Source organism: Lontra canadensis, unplaced genomic scaffold (assembly GCF_010015895.1).
Source record: "Lontra canadensis isolate GAN:19392208 unplaced genomic scaffold, GSC_riverotter_1.0 scaffold16, whole genome shotgun sequence".
Lineage (NCBI taxonomy): Eukaryota > Metazoa > Chordata > Mammalia > Carnivora > Mustelidae > Lontra > Lontra canadensis.
Genome location: NW_022631010.1, coordinates 47821 through 71915, shown reverse-complemented (window position 1 = coordinate 71915; position 24095 = coordinate 47821). Strand labels below are relative to the sequence as shown.

Below are 24095 nucleotides of genomic sequence, written 5' to 3'. Positions count from 1 at the left end.
CTTCCCTAACCCAGCTCTGTTTATCAGCCATTTCTCCAAGAAACCCTTGTTCTTTCAGTGGAGAATGGTGTTTAGAAACCAAGATTTGGGGGGAAAAAATGAATAAGAAGAAGAAAGAGAGAAAGAGAAAGAAAGGAAGAAAAACCAAGATTTGGACACTGGTTTTTGTTCATTGCTGTTGGGATAATCGCTGCTCCTAGGCTCCCTCATGAACAGGGTGAGGAAAGGTACCAGGAAAGTTAGTAAAGGAAACCTCAACTAAAGTTGGACTTGGGAAGGCTTTGTAGGGAGAGCTCTCACACAACCACCTGTGGCCAGTTACCCCAAACAGGAGGAGAGGTACCTTGCATCTCCAACAGGAAGGCTTACAACTTCACTACTCTAGCAGAAGGAAGATACTCTTCTGGCCCAGCAACAAGCGCAGCCAATGGGAAGTGCTGTGGTTCATCCAATGAGAAGCCATCATCTTGAACTCTTACTTTCTTCTAATGACCTTCATGTTTCCTTTGCTAGCGACTTGCTTGTCTCACACTCCTCTCTGTGAAAGCTATTTTGCATAACTCTTCAGAGTATCTCTGCTGGCTAGAGTAAGTGTTCCATGATTTATGAATTGTTTGATAAAGCCAATTAGATGTTCAAATTTACTCAGTTGAATTTTTGTCATTTTAACTATATATATTTATATATCTACTTCTATATCAGTGTATATATATATATATGTTGAAATCCATGTGTTCACACCAACATCTTCAACTCAAGTTCAACACCATAGGGTTTATTCTAGTTTTCTCCCTTTCCATACATTTAATTCTCTTTCTCAACAGAGAGAAACTGGCTCTCATGATCTTCTTCTCCTGTTGTTTCCATCTCCCATCCTCCTTACCCTGCCCAGTGCTCCATTGCTACCTGCTTGCCAACCACAGCCTCCATCATCCCCAAGCAGATGCCTACCATGGCTGGTCGCACCTAATGGCTTCTAGACAATCATTTAAGAATGGAGGGGGAAGGGGAATATTGTGTTTTTTGTTTTAAACTTAAACATTTTGCTAAAATATACAAAAAATTTACTGTTTTAACCATCTTTAAGTATATAGTTCAATGGCATTAAGTATATTCACATTGTTCTGTAACCATCACTACCATCTGTTGCCAGCAAATTTTCATCTTCCCCAGCTGAAGCTCTGTACTCATTAAATAATAACTTCTCATTCACTCCTCTTCCCAGCCCACAGTAACCACCAATCTATTTTCTGTCTCTATGAATATGACTCTTGTAGAAACCTCATATAAATGGAATCCTACAATATTTGTCCTTTTTTGTCTGACTTGTTTCCAAGTTCCAGTGTTTCCAAGTTTCAACATTATAGCATGTATCAGAATGTCCTTCCTTTTTAAGGCTAATATTCCATTATATATGAAGCACATTTTGCTTATTTATTTGTCAATGAACATTTGGGTTTTTCTACCTTTTGACTATGGTAAATAATACTGCTATGAACATTGGTATACACATATCTTTTTGAGCCTCTGCTGTTAATTCCTCCAAATATATACCCAGAAGTAGAACTGGGTACTTCATAATCCTTTTGTCATTTTCTCCTTTCACTTACTTCTATTCAATTGCAACCCTGCTAGTTTCTAGAATTCAGTGAACCTGTTTTTATTGTGTGCTCTACAAGTAGCTGCGTTGCTTATTGCACTGCACTGATTTTGTTAATTTACTTAAGAACTGATGCATTTAGGGGCGCCTGGCTGGCTCAGTCAGTAGAGCATGTGACACATATCTTGGGGTCATGAGTTCAAGCCCTACATTAAGGATAGAGTTTACTTAAATTAAAAAAAATTAAAAATTGATGCATTCATTTTAACAAGTGATATATATATTACCTGTTCATATATATATATTTATATATAAATATATATATATATATATGCCTAGTATAAAATTCAAAAGTCAAAAAAGAGTAATCATTATACTCCTTTTCTCATCCTTCCTCTCCAGTTTTAATTATTACTGGTAGTTTCCTTTTTACCTTTAAATAGGCTTATACATCTTTTTCTTGGTTTATCCAGTTTAAAATGTGTTTTAAAATTTACAGCTATAGGGGAGCCGGCTGACTCAGTTGGTAGAGCATGCAACTCTAGATCTTGGGGTTGTAAGTTTGAGCCCTACGTTGAGTATAGAGATTACTTAAAAATAAATATTTTAAAGATTTTATTTATTTATTTGAGAGTGAGCGAGAGAGAGAGCACATCAGTGTAGGGAGGGGCAGAGGGAAGGGGAGAAGCAGACTCTCCCCCTGAGCAGGGCTTAATCCCAAAACCCTGGGATCATGACCCAAACCAAATGCAGATGCTTAACCTACTGAGCCATCCAGGCACCCACTTAAAACTAAAATCTTAAAAAAAAAAAAATTTCATCTCTAAAAGTTGAAGAACCCTATGTACTTTTTTATTTTATTTTATTTTATTTTAAAGATTTTATTTATTTATTTGACAGAGATCACAAGTAGGCAGAGAGGCAGATAGAGAGAGAGGAAGGGAAGCAGGCTCGCGGCTGAGCAGAGAGCCCGATGTGGGGCTTCATCCCAGGATCATGGGATCATGACCTGAGCCGAAGGCAGAGGCTTTAACCCACTGAGCCACCCAGGCGCCCCGAACCCTATGTGCTTAACCCACTCCCTTTTCCTCTATATTTCTGTACCCTTTATTTTTATTTTTTTAAAGATTTTATTTATTTATTTGACAGAGATCACAAGTAGGCAGAGAGGCAGTCAGAGAGAGAGGAGGAAGCCTGCTCCCTGCTGAGCAGAGAGCCCGATGTGAGGCTGGATCCCAGAACCCTGGGATCACAACCTGAGCCAAAGGCAGAGGCTTTAACCCACTGAGCCACCCAGGCGCCCCCATACCTTTTAATAGTAGTATTTCTTCATTCCTTTTTACGTGTTCATTGACAACTCCCTCACTTGCTTTTTGCTCTGTATTCAGCAGGGCTACCTTTTTGATGTTTCTGAAATGATCTTCAGTTCTGACGTGTTTTTTTTTTTTAAACAAAAACAAACACCCACTTCCTTCCTGAGCTCTGCCAATGTCTGTCTCCTCCAGTTGCTTCATCATCTCTTTGAACTATTGCATATTGCTTTGAACTGGTTTTGAAATGTATTAAGCCCTTTGAGTTCTTTGTGGTTCCTGATTACCACCTGTTTCATGTTAATTTTTTTTTTTTTCTGTGAGTGCCTTTCATCTGCCATTTGTTTTTCTTGTTCCCTGCCTCCCACTTCCCCACTTTTCTGTAATATATGGGTCTGGTGCTATTTATTTTTTATTATAAATCTCCTTTAAATGAAATGAGTTCTTTCTGGATCAGCTATTTGTTGGAAGTGTGCATGGGGAAGGGACTAGAGTAGAATTCCAGGCTGGCAGGAAGTCTCTTAGGGTCATCAGCAAAGCTCGTCCTTCTGACAAAGGTTTTGTGTGAATGAACAAGATGGAGCTTGGCAGCTGCAGGGCTCTAAGCATGGCGGTCTGTGCGTGTTCTTGGCCAGCCCTTGTGCCTTGCTTCTTGGTGCCAGTGGCACCAGGGATGCTCTCAGAGCCTAGCCCTTCTGATCCCAGTGCTCTACTGAAGGTACTGTTGGTTCTGCCTTCCAAAGCACTACCTTTGGGGGAAAATGTGGACCTCTCTGCCAGCACTCCCTGAGACTTGCAGCCCTAGGCATTTTCTGTTTGCTTTAACCCTCTGACTTGCCTTTCTGCACAGGCCAACAAGATAGCTTCTTTTGCTGAGAGCTTTCTCTGGCCACTGGGTTGGTGAGTCCAGAAAAGTTGGCCCATGAATGCCTCTGGGGTAGCCCTTAACCAATGGGACAGTTTTGAGGCATGCTCTGTGCAGTCTTATTAAAGTCCCAGCACTAGAGCACCAGTTGTCTCCAAGAGTGACCTGTTCATTAATGTGGCTCTCTCAAAAAAAGTTTTTAATTTTTAAAAATGTTTAAGTAATCTCTACACGCAATGTGGGGCTCAAACTCACCACGCTGAGACCAAGAGTTGCATGCTTTTCTGACTGAGCCAGCCAGGTGCTCCGAAATGATTTTTTTTTTCCTTTTTTAAAAATGTTTTTTCCTTTTATTTTTAAGTAATCTCTACATCCAACATGGATGGGGCTTAAACCCACAACCCTGAGACCAAGAGTCACATGCTCCACCAACTGAGCCAACCAGCTACCCCGATGATGTTATTTTTTTTTTAAAGATTTATTTATTTATTTATTTGAGAGAGGGAGCAGGGGGTGGGGGGGGAGAAGCAGAGGGAGAGGGAGAGAGAAACCCAAACAGACTCCATGCTGAGTGCAGAGACAAGGTGGAGTTCGATCCCACGACCCTGATATCATAACCTGAGCCAAAGCCAAGAGTCAGCCACCTAACCGACTATGCTTCCCAGATGCCCCTGCAATGATACTGTTTTTATTTTTTTTAATATTTTATTTATTTATTTGACAGACAGAGATCACAAGTAGGCAGAGAGGCACGCAAAGAGAGAGGAGGAAGCAGGCTTTCCGTGGAGCAGAGAGCCTGATGTGGGGCTCAATCCCAGGACCCTGGGATCACGACCCAAGCCGAAGGCAGAGGTTTTAACCCACTGAGCCACCCAGGCGCCCCGATACTGTTTTTAAATGTACTATTGAATTCTGTTTGCTTATATTTAAGATTTTTAAAACAATATTTATAAATGAGATTAATTTCTAGCTTTCTTTTAAGACCCAGTAGTATTTCTTGGTGATGGAGGTGGTGAGAGAGCTCTGTTACAACTTCCTCTGTTATTTCCATTGAAAATTAGTCCATTGAGATGGCTTATATCAGGGTGACTTGGGTAAATTATGTTTTCCTAGATAATTTCCTGTAAAATCCTAGTATTTAAGTTTTGACAACTAATTCAAAAACATTTTTAAAAGATTTGTTTACTTTGTAAGTAATCTCTACACTCAATATAGGGCTCGAACTCACCACCCCAAGATCAAGAGTAGCATGCTCTACCAACTGAGCCAGCCAGGTGCCCAACAATACAAATTTTTAAAAAACCTGTCAAAAGATACCAGGTTAGATACGGCCTGTGGACCACAATTCTATAACCACTGGTTATATAGTCAAAGGATTTTAGGCCTGAAAGAGGCCATATAGATCCTATTCTGGGAGTTGTAAGTAAATAACATGTCTGGCAGCTAACGAGCTTCTCTGTGGTGAGGATTTTGGTGAATTCTATAATTCACATGGTGAATTCCCCATTCCCCAACTAAAGATAATCAAGTTAAGTTTTAACAATATTTTAACCAGACCACCATGTGGGTCAAATAAAGCAGTCAGCAAACTCAGTTTGGCCCATGTGTGGCTGTTTTGTGGTTTGTGACCTCTGCCTGCACAACTTCACTTCTTGCTATACCCCCTGGGTATCTCGTATTCCAGCCACATCTCATGCTCTCTGATCAGGCCCTGCCCTTTCTTCACTTATCTTTATAGTTTTATTTTAGTGCGACTTTCTCTTATGGCTGTGGTTCCCATCCCCTCAATATCGTGAACTTATGAGCAGAGACCTTGTCTTCACCCTTCATGCTTTGCATCTAGTTGGAGCTCTATAAATGATTGTTGCTTAACTCTTATAATTAGCAAAACAATAAGGATCTTATCATGAAATTATTTGGGGCACCAGGGTGCCTCAGTTGGTTAAGTGTCTGACTCTTGATTTCAGCTCAGGTCATTATCTCAGGGTCCTGGGATCAAGCCCCACGTTGGACTTTGTGCTCAGCGGGGAGTCTGCTTAAGATTCTTTCTCTCTGCCTCTGCCCCTTCCCCTGCTCACGCGTTCTCTCAAATAAATAAATAAATAAATCCTTTAAAAAAGAAAGGAAAAAAAAAGGAAATTATTTGTGGAATTGACTCTAACTCAGTTTAAAAAGAGGAAAGTGAGGCCCAGTGTGCTTAAGTAATTTACCCAAGATCACATAAGAATAGGGCCAATGTCCTTTCTGACATTCTATTCTACAACAGTTCAATCGTAAGATTAGAAACTAGGACAGAGGGGCATCTGGGTGGCTCAGTCGTTAAGTGTCTGCCTTTGGCTCAGATCATGATCCCAGGGTCCTGGGATGGAGCCCTGCATTGGGCTCTCTGCTCAGCGGAAAGCCTGCTTCTTCCTCTCCCGTTCCCCCTGTATGTGTTCTGTCAAATAAATAAAATCTTTTAAAAAGAAAAGAAAAGAAAAGAAACTGGGATAGCAATGACACTTCCTTAATTTTTTAAAAAAATTTAATTATTTCTGGGAGAACGAGCATGAATGGGGGGAGGCGCAGAGGAAGAGGGAAAATTAGACTCTCCATTGAGCAAGGAACCCAACACAGGACTCAATCCTGGGATCATGACTTGGGCTGAAGGCAGACACTTAACCAAGTCACCCAGGTGCCCAACATTTCCTTAATTTCTAGAACTGACTTTAATGTTTGACTCTGTGTCCCCACCCTGCCTCCTACTAGACAATTTAGATGTCTTCAGGTAAACTGAGGTCCAATTCAGTAATTTTGAGGGGATATAATTTCAGGCTGATTGGTTCATCTTAGGCCAGTTCAGAGTTCTCCAAACTTTCTGCCTCTTTCTCCCTAACACTGATCCAGTTCCTACAGAAATTATACAATCACTGCTGGCAAGAGAGGAGGTGAGAAGTGTCTAATTTCAGTGTCTCATCAGGGTCTTGGCCCTACTTACTGGCATCCTCCAATGCCCCTTGATGGTCTGGGTCCTCTTCATGTCACTTGCATCTCAGGCAGCTCAGAGGACTGTTTGGATACCTCCCTGTCTATAGCCACCTCCTCCTATCTTTCTTGCCTTCCCCATCCCCAGTAGTTTGTTTCAGAAAGCCCCTAAACTTTTATATTTCCTTCCTTCAACCTGGTCTGTGGTAGAGGAGACAAAATATCCACACTGCTTCTCTCTTTTTCTCTGAAACTTCCTTACTCTGTTTCTCTCTGAGTTCTTTGCATCTTTTCTTTAAGCAAGGGAGGAAGAAAACCCAATTCTGTCTCTTCTCATCTCTTAAGTGGTCAGTGTCTCACTCTAGGAGTGGTGGCCTTTGAATTTAGTAATTCAGAGCTTGAGTCTTCCCGGCTGTCAGGCTGTCTTCACTGTGTTCAGTGTCCTTCCGTTTGGCTGTCAGTTTGGGAGAAGGTTGGCAGATAGGCCTAGCTGGATAGGAATGGCCAATCAGGCAATACTTGAGGTCATAGTTTTTTTTTAAAGATTCTCACATAGGGGGCGCCTGGATGGCTCAGTGGGTTAAAGCCTCTGCCTTTGGCTCAGGTCATGATCCCAGGGTCCTGGGATCAAGCCCTGCATCAGGCTCTCAGGGAGCCTGCTTCCCCCTCTCTCTGTCTCTGCCTGCTTTTCTGACTACTTGTAATCTGTCAAATAAATAAATAAAATCTTAAGAAAAAAAAAGATTCTCATATAAGAGCAAATTCCAATCATTAGCTGCCATCTTTAATCTAGTAGACAGCAGTACTTTAAATCCTATATTCTCCACTTTTGGAAGGACCTCAGGGTCACTGAGTTCTAGTCACTGAGTTCCTTTCAACATTTGGCACCCCATTTAGCTGAGGACTTCTGATTTTCCAAGTGTTCCTGATTGGCTGATTTATCAAGATTTATAGGACAGCGTCATGTACCCACACTGGAGGGTCTCCCAAGTTCTAAGCGTTGGAGAGCCTCCTAGGCTGAGGTGTTGAGTGCTCCTGCTCTGAGCCCAGAAGCTCCTACTTTAAGATGACCCCACGACTGGCAATCAGTTAGCTACTTGGAGCCTCATTCTTATGTATGGAGTGGGTTTGAGGACACTTACCTTGTGGTAGTTGTGAGGATTAACTAAGATCATGCCTTTGGGTGCTCAATAAATGTTAGACTCCCAGATTGCAATTCCTTCCCACTGCCTTCTCTTCCAGAATCCTCCATTGTGATATAAGGAGATTCTGAGAATGACAGTTTCTCAGAACAAAGCTTCCAGAAGCTGTTGGTGAGGAGTGGAGAGAAACTCCTACCTTGCCACCAAGGGAAGCTATTTGTTTCTAATATAAGTAGATTGTTTGGGAAGGATCTGTGGTCCTACCCTTGAAAGGCAAAGGGGCTAGTTGTGCCATTTGCCAGTCAGGAACCATGAGGAGATATATGGTGTCTTATACGTGGCAGATCTTGAAGAAGGAACTGGTGAGGAGTGTCAAGGGTTCTGGGAGGGAAGAGTGGTATTTTGAGGAATGGAGGGGCAGGTGTAAGAGACAGCCTACTCTGTATCTTTTGGAGTCACGGCATGGCACAAAGAATAGAGTCCAAGTTAGGCTTCAGAAAGACTGAATTCTGACCTGTTCTTTGTAGATGGCTGTCCCTTTGACACTGGCATGTCATAGGCTATACTCTGAGCCCCTAAGAACTCCTCTGTACCCATCCTTCCTGCTGTTATGAGATCCAGAGGGAATAAGGCCTGGCAGAAGGATAGAGTGATAGGTTGAGCCTGCGGATCCTGGAGCCAGCCAGCCTGGGTTCAAATCCCCATCACCTGTTAGTCATATGACTAATATTAGTATGAGGCAAGTTACTTCATTTGCTGTGCCTATTTTCCCTTCTGTAAAGGGTGACAGATGACAGTATTAGTATCTATTGCATTGATTTATTGTTGAGGATGAAATGAGTTGATACATTAAAAGGGCTTAGAATAGTGCCTGGTGGAAAATTGGTATTTAATAAGTATTAATTTTATTAATAAAACTTTTCCCCATCGTTCCTTCAGATACAGATGTTTTTAAAGAAAATGTTACAGGTACTGGTGAAGCTCCTCATCGTCCCATTCCCTTCTTCCTCACTGGGGACCACTTTCCTGAGGTTGATGTGTAGCCTTCCTATCTAGATTTTAAAACTTTATTACATATGTATGATTTATAAGCAACGTAGTATATAGCACATTTTAAAAAACGATGTCATAGGGCGCCTGTGTGGCTCAGTGGGTTAAGCTGCTGCCTTCGGCTCAGGTCATGATCTCAGGGTCCTGGGATCGAGTTCCGTATCTGGCTCTCTGCTCAGCAAGGAGCCTGCTTCCCTCTCTCTCTCTCTCTGCCTGCCTCTCCATCTACTTGTGATCTCTCTGTCAAATAAATAAATAAAATCTTAAAAAAAAAAAAACGATGTCCTAAATGGCATCCTTTTTCAACCTTTTTTCTATTAAAAATTGTGTGAGCTTTACCCACACTGACATGTGGCGCTCTAGGGCTATGTTCAGTCCTGGGACTGTACGGTAATGTGTTGATAGCTGCCCTTATTGATGGACACTTCACTTGTTTTCAGTGTCCATGGGAAATGTCTCCCATTCCCCGAATCCGGTAAGTGTAAAATGGTATCTTGTTGTTGCTTTAATTTACATTTCCATGATCTCTAGTGATGTTCAGAATCTTTTCATTATTTATAGGAGATTTGGATTTTCCCTTTGAATTACCTGTTCTTATCCTTTGCTCATTTTTCCTTTAGGGTTATTTGTATTTTTCCTTTGATTTGTAGAATTTTTAAAATTATAAAAAGCAGTTTTGGATGGTAGTTTTTCAGTAATACTTATTCTTTGTCATTTTGGATAGGAATCCTTTGTTGATTATGTACATGGCAAATGTATTCTTCCAGTCTTTGGTTTGTCTTTTCATTTTCTTTTTGACCTCCTGATTAACAAACGTTAACGAAAGTTTTTAGCTTTTGCATTTGTTTCCTTATGGAGATTTTCAAACACAGAAGTTGAAATATAATGATCACTCCTTAGATCTAACAGTCAGCATTTCGCCATATTGGCTTTACTTATTTGTGTATGCTTGTGGAATCATTTGAGAGTAAGTTCCTTTTTTTTTTTTTTTCAAATATTTTATTTATTTGAGGGAGAGAGAGCATGAGAGCACAAGCAGGGGAGAGGGAGAAGCAGGCTCACTGCCTAGCACAGAGCCTGACGTGGTGCTAAATCCCAGGACCCTGAGATCATGACCTGAGCCGCAGAGGCTTAACTGACTGAACCACCCAGGCACCACTGAGTTGCATTTTTTATGACACTTCTGAAAAATAAGGACATAATTACAACATCAATATAATATTAAGAAAACTAACACTTATATCCCTAATATCATCTAATCTCCAGGCACATCCAATTTCCTTATTTGTCCCTAAATAATGGCTTTTACAGCTTGTTATTATGAATCAGGATCCAAAGGTTCATACTTTGCATTTATTTGTATGTCTCTTAAGAAACTGGGTTAGTTGACTTGTAGATTATTTCACATTCTGGATTTGTCTCTTTGGTGTTGAACTTGTTTCCCTATCCCCTGTATTTACTTGGCAGGCAGAGGGTGACTGCCCTTATTGCCAAATTCATGCTGGGATACAGAGTCTCATTTGTTCTCAGTTCCAAGTCCAAATTCCCAGGCTTAAAGGTTGCCTGGGATCAGGTGGCCCTGCTTGGACGAGTGGTTTTATTCATTTCCTATTGCTGCTATAACATATCACACAATCTCTTGGCTTAAGACGAATGATATTATCTTATGTAGGCTAGAAGTCTGGCATGGGTCTCCCTGGGCTAAAGTCCAGGTGTCAGCATCACAGCATTCCTTTCTTGATGGTCTAGGGAAGAATCCCATTTCCTGGACTTCTCTAGCTTCTGGAGACCGCTCACATGCCTTGGTTCATGGCCCCCTTCCTCTTTCTTCAAAGGCAGCAATGCTTGCCGAGCAAAGTCTTGCATCTGCTTGACTTTTCTTCCCTCAGATCCATCTGATTCCAAAATCCAGGCTCTTTCCATCACCCCTTGCTGCCTGCTGTCTCTTGTGCTGTTTCCTGGACTGAAGTGAAGGACTTGTTATTTAACTAGAACTGGGCTGGAGGATGTTTTTCCAACCAGCTCCTGGGGAGGGAGGTTTGTAGTAGAGTTGCCAGTTTCTGCGGCATAAATACCCCCAGCTGTGGACATTTTCAGGCTACCAACATGATTTCAACAGGCTTGAAGACTTCCTGAAAATGTAACCATTGCTCGAGCATTTAATCCTATCCCGTTTCACCTTGTCAGCACCATCCAGCCTGTGGGTGGCTGTTGAAAACAGGTGGTTTCTACTGATCTAATTTGTTTTGTTTCCACAGGGGCTGTACCAGCTCACCATGGATATCATTGTGATGATCCGAGTGTGTAAAATGTTCCGCCAGGGCCTCAGGGGATTCCGGGAATATCAGATCATGGAGACTGCTCACAGAAAGCACCCTATCTTTTCCTTCTGGGATGTAAGCAGCTGGCCTTAGCAGGATTGGGAGGGTTTAAGGGGGTCCAATAAATAGCACCTCACTTCCCAGACTGTATACTGAACCAAACAGAGAGAAGACAAGGGGTAAAGCAGGTGGGAGACCCAACTGTCACTTTTGTCAATGATGAGACTTTATTGGAGAAGGTGATTTGTATCATCAAGTGAGAGGATGACCTAAGACTAAACTCCAGAATTGGATAGCCTTACGTGCCCAGTCATGGGCAGTGCTGGACCATGGCAGACTTCTACTACAGGAGCGGGGCCTCCTGCCCTAAACTCACAGCAGAGGAGGACAGAGCAGAATGTGGGCTCAGAGGGATGGAGATGGGATGATCTCACCCAGTTTTTCCTTCCAGATTCACCAAGAAGTTTAAGTTACTCCTTCTCAATGTGGAAGGAGAAGGGCTAGTAGTGTTCTAACAGCACAACTCCCTCCATGTGGAAAGAAACACCAGGAGAAGGGAAGAAGCCGTCTTCATTCCAACTGGGATCGAAAGAGCCAGAGAAATCCAGAAGCCTCATTAGAGTCAGGGTTTTCTGAATGCCCACCACTGTTCATCTTCTCTACCTTCCTTCCTGTCCCCTCCACTTAAGCAAAGGAACACATGCAGGGCCCTGCTCACTCTGGAGGCCATGCTTCTAAATTTTCTAGACGGTCCCCATTTCAAATTAAAAAATTTATCCCAGTGGTAGATCATACACACTTTTCAGCTCAGAAAAGTTGATCACCATTCTGCTAACCTATTCTAGATCCCCAAAGGCGTCTTCATTACTATTCAGGGCCCCAAAGTTTCTCCCAATCTCTGGACGAACCCTGCCCATTTTCCTGTTGTGCACAGAGTGACTAGCCCTGCCTCCCAAATGCACCCTGGGATTCACTCCAAGAAATTGTCCCAAATGGTGGTGGTGATGGGTGAAAGAGAGGCCATCTTGGGTTGGTCTCTGAGGGGCCAGCAGGTGTAACTGTGTGTGTGTGTGGCTGAGTTTAAGGTGTAGCAGGGAGTAGGGGCCTGTGGGTCTGCAGAAAAGAGGAGCATGTCCCATCTGAAGACATTCAAATTCATATATTTTAAAGACATTATGCTGGCCAAACCAAATGAATCTACAGCCAGATTCTGCCCTGTGGTTGGACCATCAGTTGGGGAGGGATGGAGTGGAGGAATTGGAACTGGGAGACGGAGGTTCGCTGTCAGGAAGGAAATTCTGACTCAGGGCCTCATCATGGAGTTGTAAAGCAATGGGCCATGGGAGCCAGGAGTTTTTGGTTATCAGAAGACGTGGGATGGTGCCTGAGCACTCAGAAGCTGAAGACCCAGATCAGCCTTGTCATCAGGGGAGCGTGAGGCTGAAACTTAATGACATTGCTTGGGCAGAGTAGACTTGAGCAGAGCAGAAGCCTCTTCAGGGCAGCCTCAGGGGGTCCTATGGCCGCTGGGCAGAGAGTTAGGGGGCCGTAGTGTGGGATTGGGCCAAGAGAGCCACAGACCAGTTTTCATTAGAGCTTGTGAATCCGGATCTTTTCGAACACCATTGCTTTCTTTCATGGCCTCTTTGAGATGCATCACGCAGGCACATAAGCTATAAATGGGGCTCTGGGATGGGGAGGACCTGAGATATGTCTAGAGAGGTGGTTGGGGGAATCTTGGTTTCCCTCAGGTGGTGGTCAGGGCCTTATTTATGTCCCTTTCCTGCCCCCTGCCTTCTCCCGCATATCTTCCCCCCAACCCTTCTCTGCCTCTTCCCCTACTCTTCCCACATCCCCCCTGCAACTGTTAGGTGATAGAGTTGGATTAGTTCATCCTTAAGATATTTTATACTTCCTTCTTCTGGCCATACTCTAGGAGAGGACTGATAACTCAGTGTGTGGTCCTTGGGCAGGTTCCTTCACCCACCTCGAGTCCAAAAGGGGGCGCAGTAATACCTGCTCCATCCTGAGGATGAAATGGAGTAAGGAAGGAAGATGAGCATGCCTGGTTCCTGACAGGCGCTAGGGAAGGCTGGCTTCATCGATGCCTCCATTTTGTCCCTTTGTGTCCCTCTCTACTTTCCCATTAGTTTGCTTCCTTCCCCTCTTCCTTTTCTCTCTCCATCCTTCCTATCTTTATCCTCACCCCTCCTCCTCTCTCTCTGTCTCAACAATGACATGTAAGTGCTGGGCCCGAGTCTGGTGCTGAGTTGGGGCTTTTGAGCAGAGGTCAACATGAGAGGGCCGGCTGGTAGGAGGGTTCCCATGGCTTCCTGCCTACCACACGGATGGGGAGCGGAGGGTTTCAGTGCAAAATTCTAGGAGTAGTCTTGCTGATTCTATTTCTTCTCCCCCTTCTTCCCTTCTCCCCCCGCAGAAAAGGAGGCAAGGCCGAATCATGTTTGATACTTTGGACTTTGTTGCAGAGGAGGTATGCATAACTCTGACCTTGCTGCTGGGAATTTTCTTTCCGCATCAGGCCTGGAAAAGGCACTGGGCTGGGTATCAGGACAGGTGGGTCCAATCTGGATTTCCGCCCAACCCATTGTATCATTCTGAACTAGCCACTTAATTTTCCCATCTATGAAATAGACGATCTCAGTGACCCAAGATTCCAGTCCCGACATTCTGAGGCTATGAGCATCCTTGAACCCATATGTCACCTTAGAGCTGAGCAGAACCAGCAGGGAGAGCTCCTGTACTTAGACCCGTGGACAAGGAACAAAAGGCAAAGTAGAGGCTGTAAGAGCTCCAGACACAGGAGAAATAATCAGGGTGGTGGGGAGAGCCCTGGCCTGTGTGTGAATTCTGTCTCGGCCTCAAGCCCTCTGAGAGACACTGGGCACACCAACCCCCCCTCCCCACCCCGACTGTCAGATGGCCATTCTGGCAAGGGAATGCTTCATATCTGGGTGAGACTTTGGGCTGTGTGACTTGTTTTCTGAATTTCAAGAATTGTTATTTTCCCAGCTTCTCACTAAGTCTTGGATACTAAATTAAAATTTAATTTAAAAATTTTTAAAGATTTTATTTATTTTTGTGAGAGAGAGAGAAAGAGAGAGAGCTAGCACAAACAGGGGCAGGGGGAAGATAGAGGGAGAAGCAGGCTCTCCACTGAGCAGGGAGCCCAATGTGGGACTCGATCCCAGGACCCTGGGATCATGACCTGAGCCGAAGGCAGACACTTAACTAACCCAGCTATCCAGGCGCCCCAAAATTTAATTTAAATTTTAAAGGGATCTACCTATTACAGGAAAGATTTGAAGTTCTTACCAGCTCTAAACTTAGATCTGTGTCTGGTTGTGGGGATTCTAGGTGGTGTAACTTCCCTTAAGGAGCTAAGTAGGAGTTAAAGTGAGGAAAGTTACCTGGGAAGTTAAATAACAGAGTTAGTTCTGTGGGAATCCAGAGAAGGGAGTTTCTAAGGGTTGGGGGGTGGTGAGAGAGATTTCCTAAAAGAATTAGGGCCCCTGGTGGGCCTGGAGAATCAGTTTTATTCATAGAAACCAGAGTCATCTGTGTTTTGTCCTAAATGGACCCTGTCATAGAAATCTCAATGGGTTATTGATAGCAAGAGAGGGTTAGGAGGGAAGAAGATTGGATTCGGATCTTAAAAATGGCCAACACAGGGCACCTGTGGCTCAACTGGTTGAACATCTGACTTGATCTTAGTTCAGATCTTCATCTCAGGATCATGAGTTCAAGCCCCATGTTGGGCTCCACATTGGGGATAGAGGCCTACTTAATTAAAAAAAAAAAAAAAAAAGATCAATGCTTCCATAGTTCCAGGCTGAGAGCCAGGCCCATTATAAGCCCCTTACATGTATTAGCTCTGCTATTTATACATTCAGGTTCTGCTGCTCTCAGATAGGGAAACTGAGGCTCAGAGAAACGTGACTTGTCCCAGGACACACAACTAGGAAGGAGCAGGCCAAGTTTCAAACCCAGGTACCTGGCACTAGAGCCTACACATTATTGTTTTTTTAATTTTTAAAAATTTTAAAGGTTTTATTTATCTATTTGAGAGAGAGCGAGCACCAATGGGGGGAAGGGCAGAGGGAGAAGCAGACTCTCTGCTGGGCAGGAAGCCTGATTTGGGGCTCAGTCCCAGGACCCAAGGATCATGACCTGAGCTGAAGGCAGACACTTAACCGACTGGGCCACCCAGACATCCAGAACCTGTGTGTTATTAATCACTGAGCCTGAGGGGACATGCAAGGCTTCAGAACTGTTGTCCAGAATTTCTCATGTCCCACTTCTTTTTTGCTTCTGTGAGAACTACTGTTATGTGAAATTAGCCATCATTCACTCATTCTTTCCATAAATTTTTATTTTGTTGAGTGCCCATTACATGTGAGGTGTTATTCTAGAGTGGGGTAAATAAGATAGATGAAGCCACTATTGTGTTTTTATTGGGGCTTATATTCTAGGACACCTTTGTCCAATAGAACTTTCTGAGATAATGGAAATGTTCAATTGTGTTGTCCAATATAGTAGCCAACAGACCCATGTTGCGCTTTGTGGCTTGTGTGACTGAGGAATTTAATTTTTTTTAAGATTTTATTTATTTATTTGACAGAAAGAGAGAGAGAGAGAGTACAAGCAGGGGGAGCTGCAGGCAGAGGGAGAGGGAGAAGCAGGCTCCCTGCAGAATGGGGAGCCCGATGTAGGGCTCGATCCCAGGACCCTGGGATCACGACCTGAGCTGAAGGCAGACACTTAACAAACTGAGCCACCCAGGTGCCCCAGAACTTATTTTTTTAATTTAACTTAATTTAAATTTCAATAGCCACGTGTGGCTAATGGCTACCATATTGGATAGTGCAGTTCTAGAGTGAGTGAGAGAGAGAGAGAGAGGGTGTGTGTGTGTGTGTAGGATGGGGAAATAATAGATAATATGCACATTAATAAAAAAGAGGGGTGCCTGGGTGGCTCAGTCAATTAAGCATCTGCCTTTGGCTCAGGTCATGCTCTCAGGGTCCTGGGATGGAGTCCCATGTGGGGCTCCCTGCTCAGTGGGGAGTCTCCTTCTCCCTCTCCATCTGCGCCCCCACTCGTGTGTGTGTGCGCACACGTGCGCACTCTCTTTGTCTCTCAAATACATAAGTTAATCTTTAAAAAAAGAATAAGGTCATTTCAGAAAGTATGAATTACTTGGGGAAAAGTGATTCAGAAACTACATACTGCTGGGAAGGGAGCCTACTATTTTAGGTCAAATGATCCAGCAGGGACTCCCTGAGGATGTGGTGATATAGGAGCTAGGAACTGAATGAAGAGGAGGAAGCAGCTATATCCATGTGAAAATGCAGGGGAAGAACATTCCAGGAAGAGGAAACGGCTCAAGCAAGGACTGCAGGACAGAAGTGAGCTTGGCACCTGCAAGAGATGGGTAGAATTCTAGACACTGGAGAATGAAGGAGAGAGGCAGGAAGTGAGGCGGTGGGGGGTAGGGAGGAAAGGAGTCAGACCATGTGGGGCCCCTAGGCTGGGGTACAGAGTTAAGATTTTATCCTAAGTGAGATGGGCAGCCAGTAGGCGTGTTAATAACTCAGGTACCATTTTCCCAGTAGGTGGGAGTGGGGAGTGAATGGATAGATCTCTCTGCTACTGGTCCATGAGTCTTGCTTCACCAGGACCTGGTTTCTGTAGGTTCTTTTTATTCCTTGGTCTCCTGTAGCATGCCAAGATATCGGCTGAGGCAAGGGAGGTCTCCCCTGACTGCAGTGAATATATCCTGAGGGTCCCCTGGAGCCCAGGGAGCCCTCTATTGTCTCGGGGGTGGTCAGTGAACAGCAAAGGCAGTATGGTCAGGAGTTGGGGATAAGGCTCTTGGCATGTAGCAGATCTAGGCTATCATCCTGCCTGAGTGTCTTCATCTGTCAAATGGGAATCGTAACACTGCTTCACTTCTCAGGCTGGGCAAAGACGCAGTGAGATGGTGTGTGTAAGTTGCGTATCCTGATGCCAGGCACGCAGTAAGCCCTCAGTACGTGTCAGCCACTCTTGTCCGGGGAGTGGGAGAGTGTAAGAGCAGGAGTGTGGGGAATTGCCCACTGGCCCCTGGAGAAAACTGCTGGGTCTTGTGTGTCACTCTGGTTCTCTCTCCCCAGGGTCACTTCCCTCCAAAAGCCATGCAGATCACACAGAAGCTGCCTTCCTGGAGGACGGAGCCCGAGATCCAGGCCCTCTGTAACCTCCTGCAGGTCTTGGACAGCTACCGTAACTACTCAGAGCCCCTGCAGCTGCTCCTGGCCAAGGTCATGCGCTTTGAACGGTCAGTGAGGGGCACACCCCTGGGTCCTGGGCTGGGAAGAGCTGCCTGACGAGGCCATGGCCAGTCTGCTTGTGTCTCCGTGGCACCCCAGCCGTGAAAAGCTATCTGTCAGTTCACTGGAGTTCTCCTTGTTGAGCTTGTAGCACGCTTGGTCTCCTTCATTTATTGATAGTCTGTCCAGGATTAAGGAGCCACTGGATCTGATGAGGCTTGGGTAGGATCCTCAGAAAGGATCTGGTCCAGTTCCCTCCTCTTTCAGATGAAGAAGCAGAGGCTCAGAGGGGTAGAATGTCTCATATTCTGTCACCCAAGTCATGAGAGGTAGAGCTGAGACTCGCATCCACACCCTAAAAGCCACAGTGGGTCACAGGTGATTGTACCATGTACAGATAGGAACTAGGGCAAGGGTCTATGAACTTGGATAAGAAAAAGTTTGTTTTCTTTAACATCTAACTAAAATTTATCATTTCCTTGAATCGCAAATGTAGGTAACGAACCACGACAGTGTTAGCTATTCCTGTGACTTTTTCACCAAAAGAAATCACCAAGAATACACACACATGTTGTTGCAGATTTCTCAAAAAATAATTTATATTCATCACATCTTTGAAATTATGGTAGTAATTAGATCTGCTGCTAGATTTTGTTATTCTGTGCCTTAATAAAGATGCACATATATTGCTAGACAACAATTGGGTTTTATTATTTTTTGTAAGACTTATTTATTTGAGAGATAGAGAGCGCACGAGCGTGAGGGGTCATGGGGGCAAGGGGCAGAGGGAGAGACTCTGAAGCAGGCTCCCCTGCTGAGCGCAGAGCCCATTCAGAGCTCAGTCTCATAATCCTGAGAGCATGACCTGAGCCAAAATCATGAGTCAGACTCTTAACTGACTGAGCCACCCAGGTGCCCCCACAATTTGGGTTTTAAAAGGCAATTATCAACTGTTTCTGCTGTATTTTATTTTATATATATACTTATTTATTTTAAAAACATTTTTTAAAGATTTTTATTTATTTGAGAGAAAGAGAGTACAAGTAGGGGGAGCAGCAGAGGGAGAGGGAGAAGGAGAAGCAGGCTCCCTGCTGAGCAGGGAGCCCCATGCAGGGCTCGATCCCAGGACTCCGAGATCATGACCTGAGTGGGAGGCAGATGCTTAACTGACTGAGCCACCCAGGCGCCCCTGTTTTATATATTTAAAACATTATTCTGTGAAGGCTTCACCAGATTGTCCAAGGGTTCATGACACAAAAGGCACCATATAAATACATTGTTCTAGAGAAGTGTAAGTGGTGTCCTTTTCTTGGACATTTCAGTGGCTTAAGAGAAGCAGCCTAGCAGAAATATTTGAGGTAAGGCCTGTCTTGAAAATGGAGGCTGTAAGGACACTATAGGTCTATGTCCTGATATCTTCCTTCACGGAGGTCCCAGGTCACATAATCACAACTAGCACTAGATTAAGGCCTGTTATGACCTGTGTAGGCTCTGTTTATAGGCAGTAAGCCCAGGAGACAGGGGAACCCTCCATCTGGTGTGGCCAAAGGAGACTTACAAAAGAGGTGGCATTGGAGTAGGTATATTTGACAAGTGGAGGTGTAGGCAAGAACATGCCAGGCAGAGGGAACCATCTGCTTTGTGTCCAGCCCAGGAAAGACGAGCAAGTCACCGTGGTCTTAAAGTAAGATTCCACAGCAGGCAGAAAGGTGTCATGCAAAGAAAAAGAATCATTGAGGTAGAAGCTCTGGAATGTGACGGGGCATCTGCCACTCTGTGGTGTGACCTCAGGCAAGCCACTTAACCTTGCTGAGCCTCAGAATCCTCATTACTGATACAGATTTTATGGGTTTGTGTGAAGATGAAGAGGTGGTGATTTTTAAAGCCCTGTTCAGCTAGTTGATTATTTCTGGGACTGGAAATGAGCAGATTAGACAGGATTCTTTCAGTCACAAGGGACAGAAAACCTACCTGGGCCAGGGGTGGCCTATCTATCTGAAAAGTCCTAAAAAGTCCTGGAATAGTTCTCCAGCTTCTGGCTCAGTCCATTCTCATAAACCACTTTCTCCGCCAAACCTCCTCTCTCTTGGCAGCAAGATGACGGACTGTCTGAGAGTCAAGAATGAAAGTGTTTCCCCCAGAGTAAAGTCAGGGTGCAGCTGGTGGGAAAGGTGACCCGACACCTGGCAACAAAGCCTCAGATGTCTGCTCTAGGAGATTTGGGGTCTAGTGCTGACTCAAGTGTGACTCGTTGTGTGCCTTCAGCAGCCTGGGGCTCCTTAGGTCCCACTTCCCTCATCTCAGCGATGTGGATCAGCTACATGGTTTCTGAGGGTCTTTCCAACTGCAGCTCCGGGAGTCTGGGCTTGGATGAGCACTAGCTATGGCTCCCCAAAGCCTCATTTTCCAGCTGAATATTCTCCCATCTAGTCATTGTCTTCTGGGCCATCTCCTCTTTCTAGACTTTTATGTTCCCCATTACCTTCTGGGTAAAACCTAAAGTTAGCCCAGTGTCTGAAGTGTCTTATGATTTGAACTAGCCAAATTTCTCTCCCACTGGCTCCCCTGACCTCCCTGTTTTCCATTTTCCTTTCTAATGGAGCTCACTGTTATTCATTTGAAGACACCATGCTTTCAGCCACCTCTGTGCCTGTGGACGTGGTGGTCCCTCTGCCTGGAACATTCTTCCGTCTCTCTGTCTACCTGGAAGACTCCAGACAGTATCCTGCAGCCTGCTCTGGCTTTGCTAAGCTGGGTTAAGTGCCACTGCTCCGTGCTTCTGAATTCACCTGTGCTCACCTCTCTTAAAGCACTTTTAAACCTTATTTAGCTTCTGCACTTGACCATAATTTTCAGGACAAAATCTGTCCTTTCTCACTTTGCCTGATAGACCCAGTTGGTATTTATTTAACTTACTGAATGAAGGAAGGAAATGAATGAATATTGAAAGAAGTAGAATCTGAACTTACATTTGAAATGCAGAAATCTTCCCCCTGGGAGTTTAAGAACTAACTCCGAGTTTGCTCTGGACCTGGGCACCTCTACCCTAATGGTTCCCGATTGTGTAGTGAGTTCTTGAGGATTAGAAGACCATTTACCTATTTTTTTCTAGGCATGTTCGTCTGTATTTTACAGACAAGAGACCCTGAGGGTCAGAGAGAGAATATGAGTGTCCAGTGCCGTGCAGCTCAGGGCAGAATCAGGACTGGGATCCTGGTCTCCATCATTTAGCTACTCAGCCATTACTTTCAGGATTTGGTCATTCATTTATTCAGCTGCTGCTCACTGAGCATGTCCCGTGTGCTGAAGCGGACTGACAAAGGCTCTGCTCTCAGAAAGCTTCAGTCTGATGGAGGCGGGCAACTTGGTGGCTGTTAGTGAAGCAGTCAAGCTTGATGGAGCTGGGGCTGGGCTGTTGCGAGGTCCCTTCTGGTCCCAGTCTGTGTCTTCCTGCCCTAGAGAGAAGAGCACCACAGTTCAGTGCTTGCTCCTCACAGCATGGGCCAGGCTCCCTGCTGCTTCCAGACCTACTGGCCTTGGTCTCTTCTCAGGTTTGGGCGCAGGCGCGTGATTGTCAAGAAGGGACAGAGGGGCAACAGCTTTTATTTCATCTACCTGGGCACGGTCGCTGTGACCGAGGATGACGATGGCAGCAGCGCCTTCCTGGACACCCACCCCACATTGCTGCACAAGGGCGACTGTTTTGGGGTAAGCACGGGGGAAGGTCGGCCTTGGTGGGGCAGGCATGGGGGCGCAACAGGACTTCAGCCAGAACAGCTGGGCCCAGTCCTGCCTTCTCCTGTGTGTAAGTCCCTGCCCTATTGTGGATCCCAGCACCCTTTCCTGTCACAGGCCAGTCGACTGGACCAGGTGATGTCCAAGGATGGTTCCTCCATCTGTGATGTTTGAGGAACATGAGGAACGTGTTCCCTGTATAACCCCCACAGAGGCGCAGTGACCCCTCCGAGAGGCCCCTCTGGCTTCCTCTTTCTGGTCTGGTCAAGCCTGTTGCCTCTTTTCTTCCATGAGCAGCATATTAAGAGGGAGGGGATGGGCCCCCAGGAGTGCCGAATGAACAGGAGCGCAGGGCCAGCTGGGGAGTCTGCAGTCTGGGGAGTAGAGATTTCTGGGGGCTGATGGAAGCAAGAAAGAGTTGGGCAAGGCTGCGAGAAGAAAGCAAGAGGTAGCATCTCACTTGCTTTTGCCTGTGCCTGTGTCAACCCAACAGGAACTGGGCATTCTGACTCCTTCACTAAGGAGGGCCACTGTGGTCTGTATGGAAGAAACAGAATTCCTCGTTGTCGACAGGGAAGACTTCCTTGAGAATAAGCTGGATCAGGAATTCCAAAAGGATGCTCAGGATCGATTTGAATTTTTTAGGTACCTCCATCATCAGCCAAAATGTCCCCCCTGTGTGTTTATTAGGTACCTGACTGTGGTAGGCCCAGTGGGAGATAGGAGGTGCTGTTCTCTTCCAGAATGCTCTTGAGACAGGAGACACCTCCCACCCAACTTCTCCATCTGGCAAACTCCTGCTAGACCCTTAGGTCTCAGCTCAAACATCCCTTCCTTGTGGGATGGTACTAATAGAATAGCTTACGTGTACTCAGCCCTTTGTCCCAGGTCTTTTAACTTCTCTCATTCAATCCTGTGGCATTGTTTCTCTTGCTCTGTCTAGTTTACAGGTAAGGAAACCAAGCTTTGGTGTTGGGGGGGGTGGGGTGATGTACCCAGAATGTTCAATTCAGAAATCTCTGGGCTTCACCACCCCACCTCACTAACCAAGCCCATCACTCCAGAATAGAGGAGAGTGCCCCCCCAATACTTCTATTCTACCCCGTGTTCCTTTTTTTTTTTTTTTTAAAGATTTTATTTATTTATTTGACAGAGAAACAGCAAGAGAGGGAACACAAGCAAGGGGAGTGGGAGAGGGAGAAGCAGACTTCCTGCAGAGCAAGGAGCCCGATGTCAGGCTTGATCCCAGGACCTTGGGATCATGACCCAAGCCCAAGACAGATGCTTAACAACTGAGCCACCCAGGCACCCCATGCCCCATGTTTCTTTGAAGTCCCAACCAAAGTGTGATTCTTTTTTTTTTTTTTTTTTGAAATTTTTATTTATTTGACAGAGATCACAAGTAGACAGAGGAGACAAGGCAGAGAAGGGTGGGTGAGGGAAGCCAGCCCCCTGCCGAGCAGAGAGCCTGATGAGGGGCTCCATCTCATGACCCTGAGATCATGACCTGAGCCAAAGACAGAGGCTTAACCCATTGAGCCACCCAGGCACCCCCAAACTGTGATTCTTGATTACATAATACCTCCTGTAAAGTGTATTAGACATCAGGCAGGAAGCACATATGGTTGTGAGGGCAGGGCAGCCCTTTCGCCATGGTAATCCCCACGCTGTCGTCTCGCCAGGCACGCACAGGTGCTCATTGTATCCCTTCTAGTTACTCCCTAGGAAAAGAATGGACATCAGATGAAGTGTGTGCCCCAGCCCTGAAAATACAGGCTGTGGGGCTCTGCAGCTCCAGAGCAGTGCGGGGTACAGAGGGCCACCCTGTAGGGTAGGGGGAGAGTGGAGAGAGGAGGAGCTGTAAGAGGGACTGGGGCTTGCGAAGGGAGGACTTAGCCCTGCAGGGAGAGGAGCACTTCCTGTTTTCACACAGTGGAAAAATGGGGCTGAGCTGCAATCTCAGCTCTTGGGTTTATCAACCATGTCACCCTAGATGGGTCACCTCCCTTCTCTGAGTTGAGTCTCCTGCTCTGTAAAATGGGGATAATGATTCATCTCTCTCCCAAATCTTTGTAAAGATCGAATGAGATGATCATGGGAAGTAGGGGCCCAGTGGTGTTGCCTCTGTCCTGCTTTCTCTTCCCGTGTCTCCAGACCCTTCTCCTTTGGACGTGGCACCGACCTTGTTCTCCCCTGGTGCCCTGGATGAGCTCAGTGTCCTGAGTCACCCAAGTTCCGAGCTCGTGATCTGTGGGAGCTGAGAAAATTTGAGATGGTTGTTAGCAACCCTATGGGGCTGCACGTGAGGGACAGCAAGCCACTGAGTGGTGGTGCATGAGCTCGGGGTGGGGACAGGGTGGTGGCACTGCAGGGTGGGCCTTCAGTCAGAGGGAACAAAGGCAAAGAGAGGGGAGTCCAGATGTCCCCCATTCATTAGGCACAGGCCCAAGTCTTCGAAACTAACAGGCTGGAGGAGGCTGGAGTGAGTTGCCCAAACCAAAGGGAGGGGGAGGGCTGCTGGGCTGGGGGCCAGAATAGTAGGTTAGCTGAAGTGAGGCACTCTGGGAGTTGCCTAATGAGCACTAGATTGGGGGATGGGGCCAGAAAGGAGCCCCTGGAGGGCAGAGTGGAAGTGAGAGGGGACAGCACTGGACTGGGGAGCAGTAGAGGGAAGAGCTGGAGAGGGTGCCACAGGCCAGGTGAGGCAACTGGAGGGCAAGTAAAATCCTCCACATCAGGCATTTTCAAGAGCAAGATGACACATTCCCTTTCTGGAAATTGC

The 24095-nt window shown here is 45.5% G+C and overlaps 1 protein-coding gene across 1 annotated transcript in view; it reads left to right on the top strand.

Moving 5' to 3' along the window:
• The first annotated feature begins 7918 nt into the window (after positions 1-7918).
• CNBD2 (cyclic nucleotide binding domain containing 2) overlaps positions 7919-24095 on the top strand; it is a 43472-nt gene continuing 27295 nt past the window's right edge. The window contains exons 1-6 of the mRNA XM_032858750.1: positions 7919-8243; positions 11190-11327; positions 13690-13743; positions 17423-17586; positions 21130-21286; positions 21807-21958. Coding sequence (XP_032714641.1) covers positions 8193-8243; positions 11190-11327; positions 13690-13743; positions 17423-17586; positions 21130-21286; positions 21807-21958 — 716 coding nt within the window. The 5' untranslated portion in view covers positions 7919-8192. The remainder of the gene's footprint in view (positions 8244-11189; positions 11328-13689; positions 13744-17422; positions 17587-21129; positions 21287-21806; positions 21959-24095) is intronic.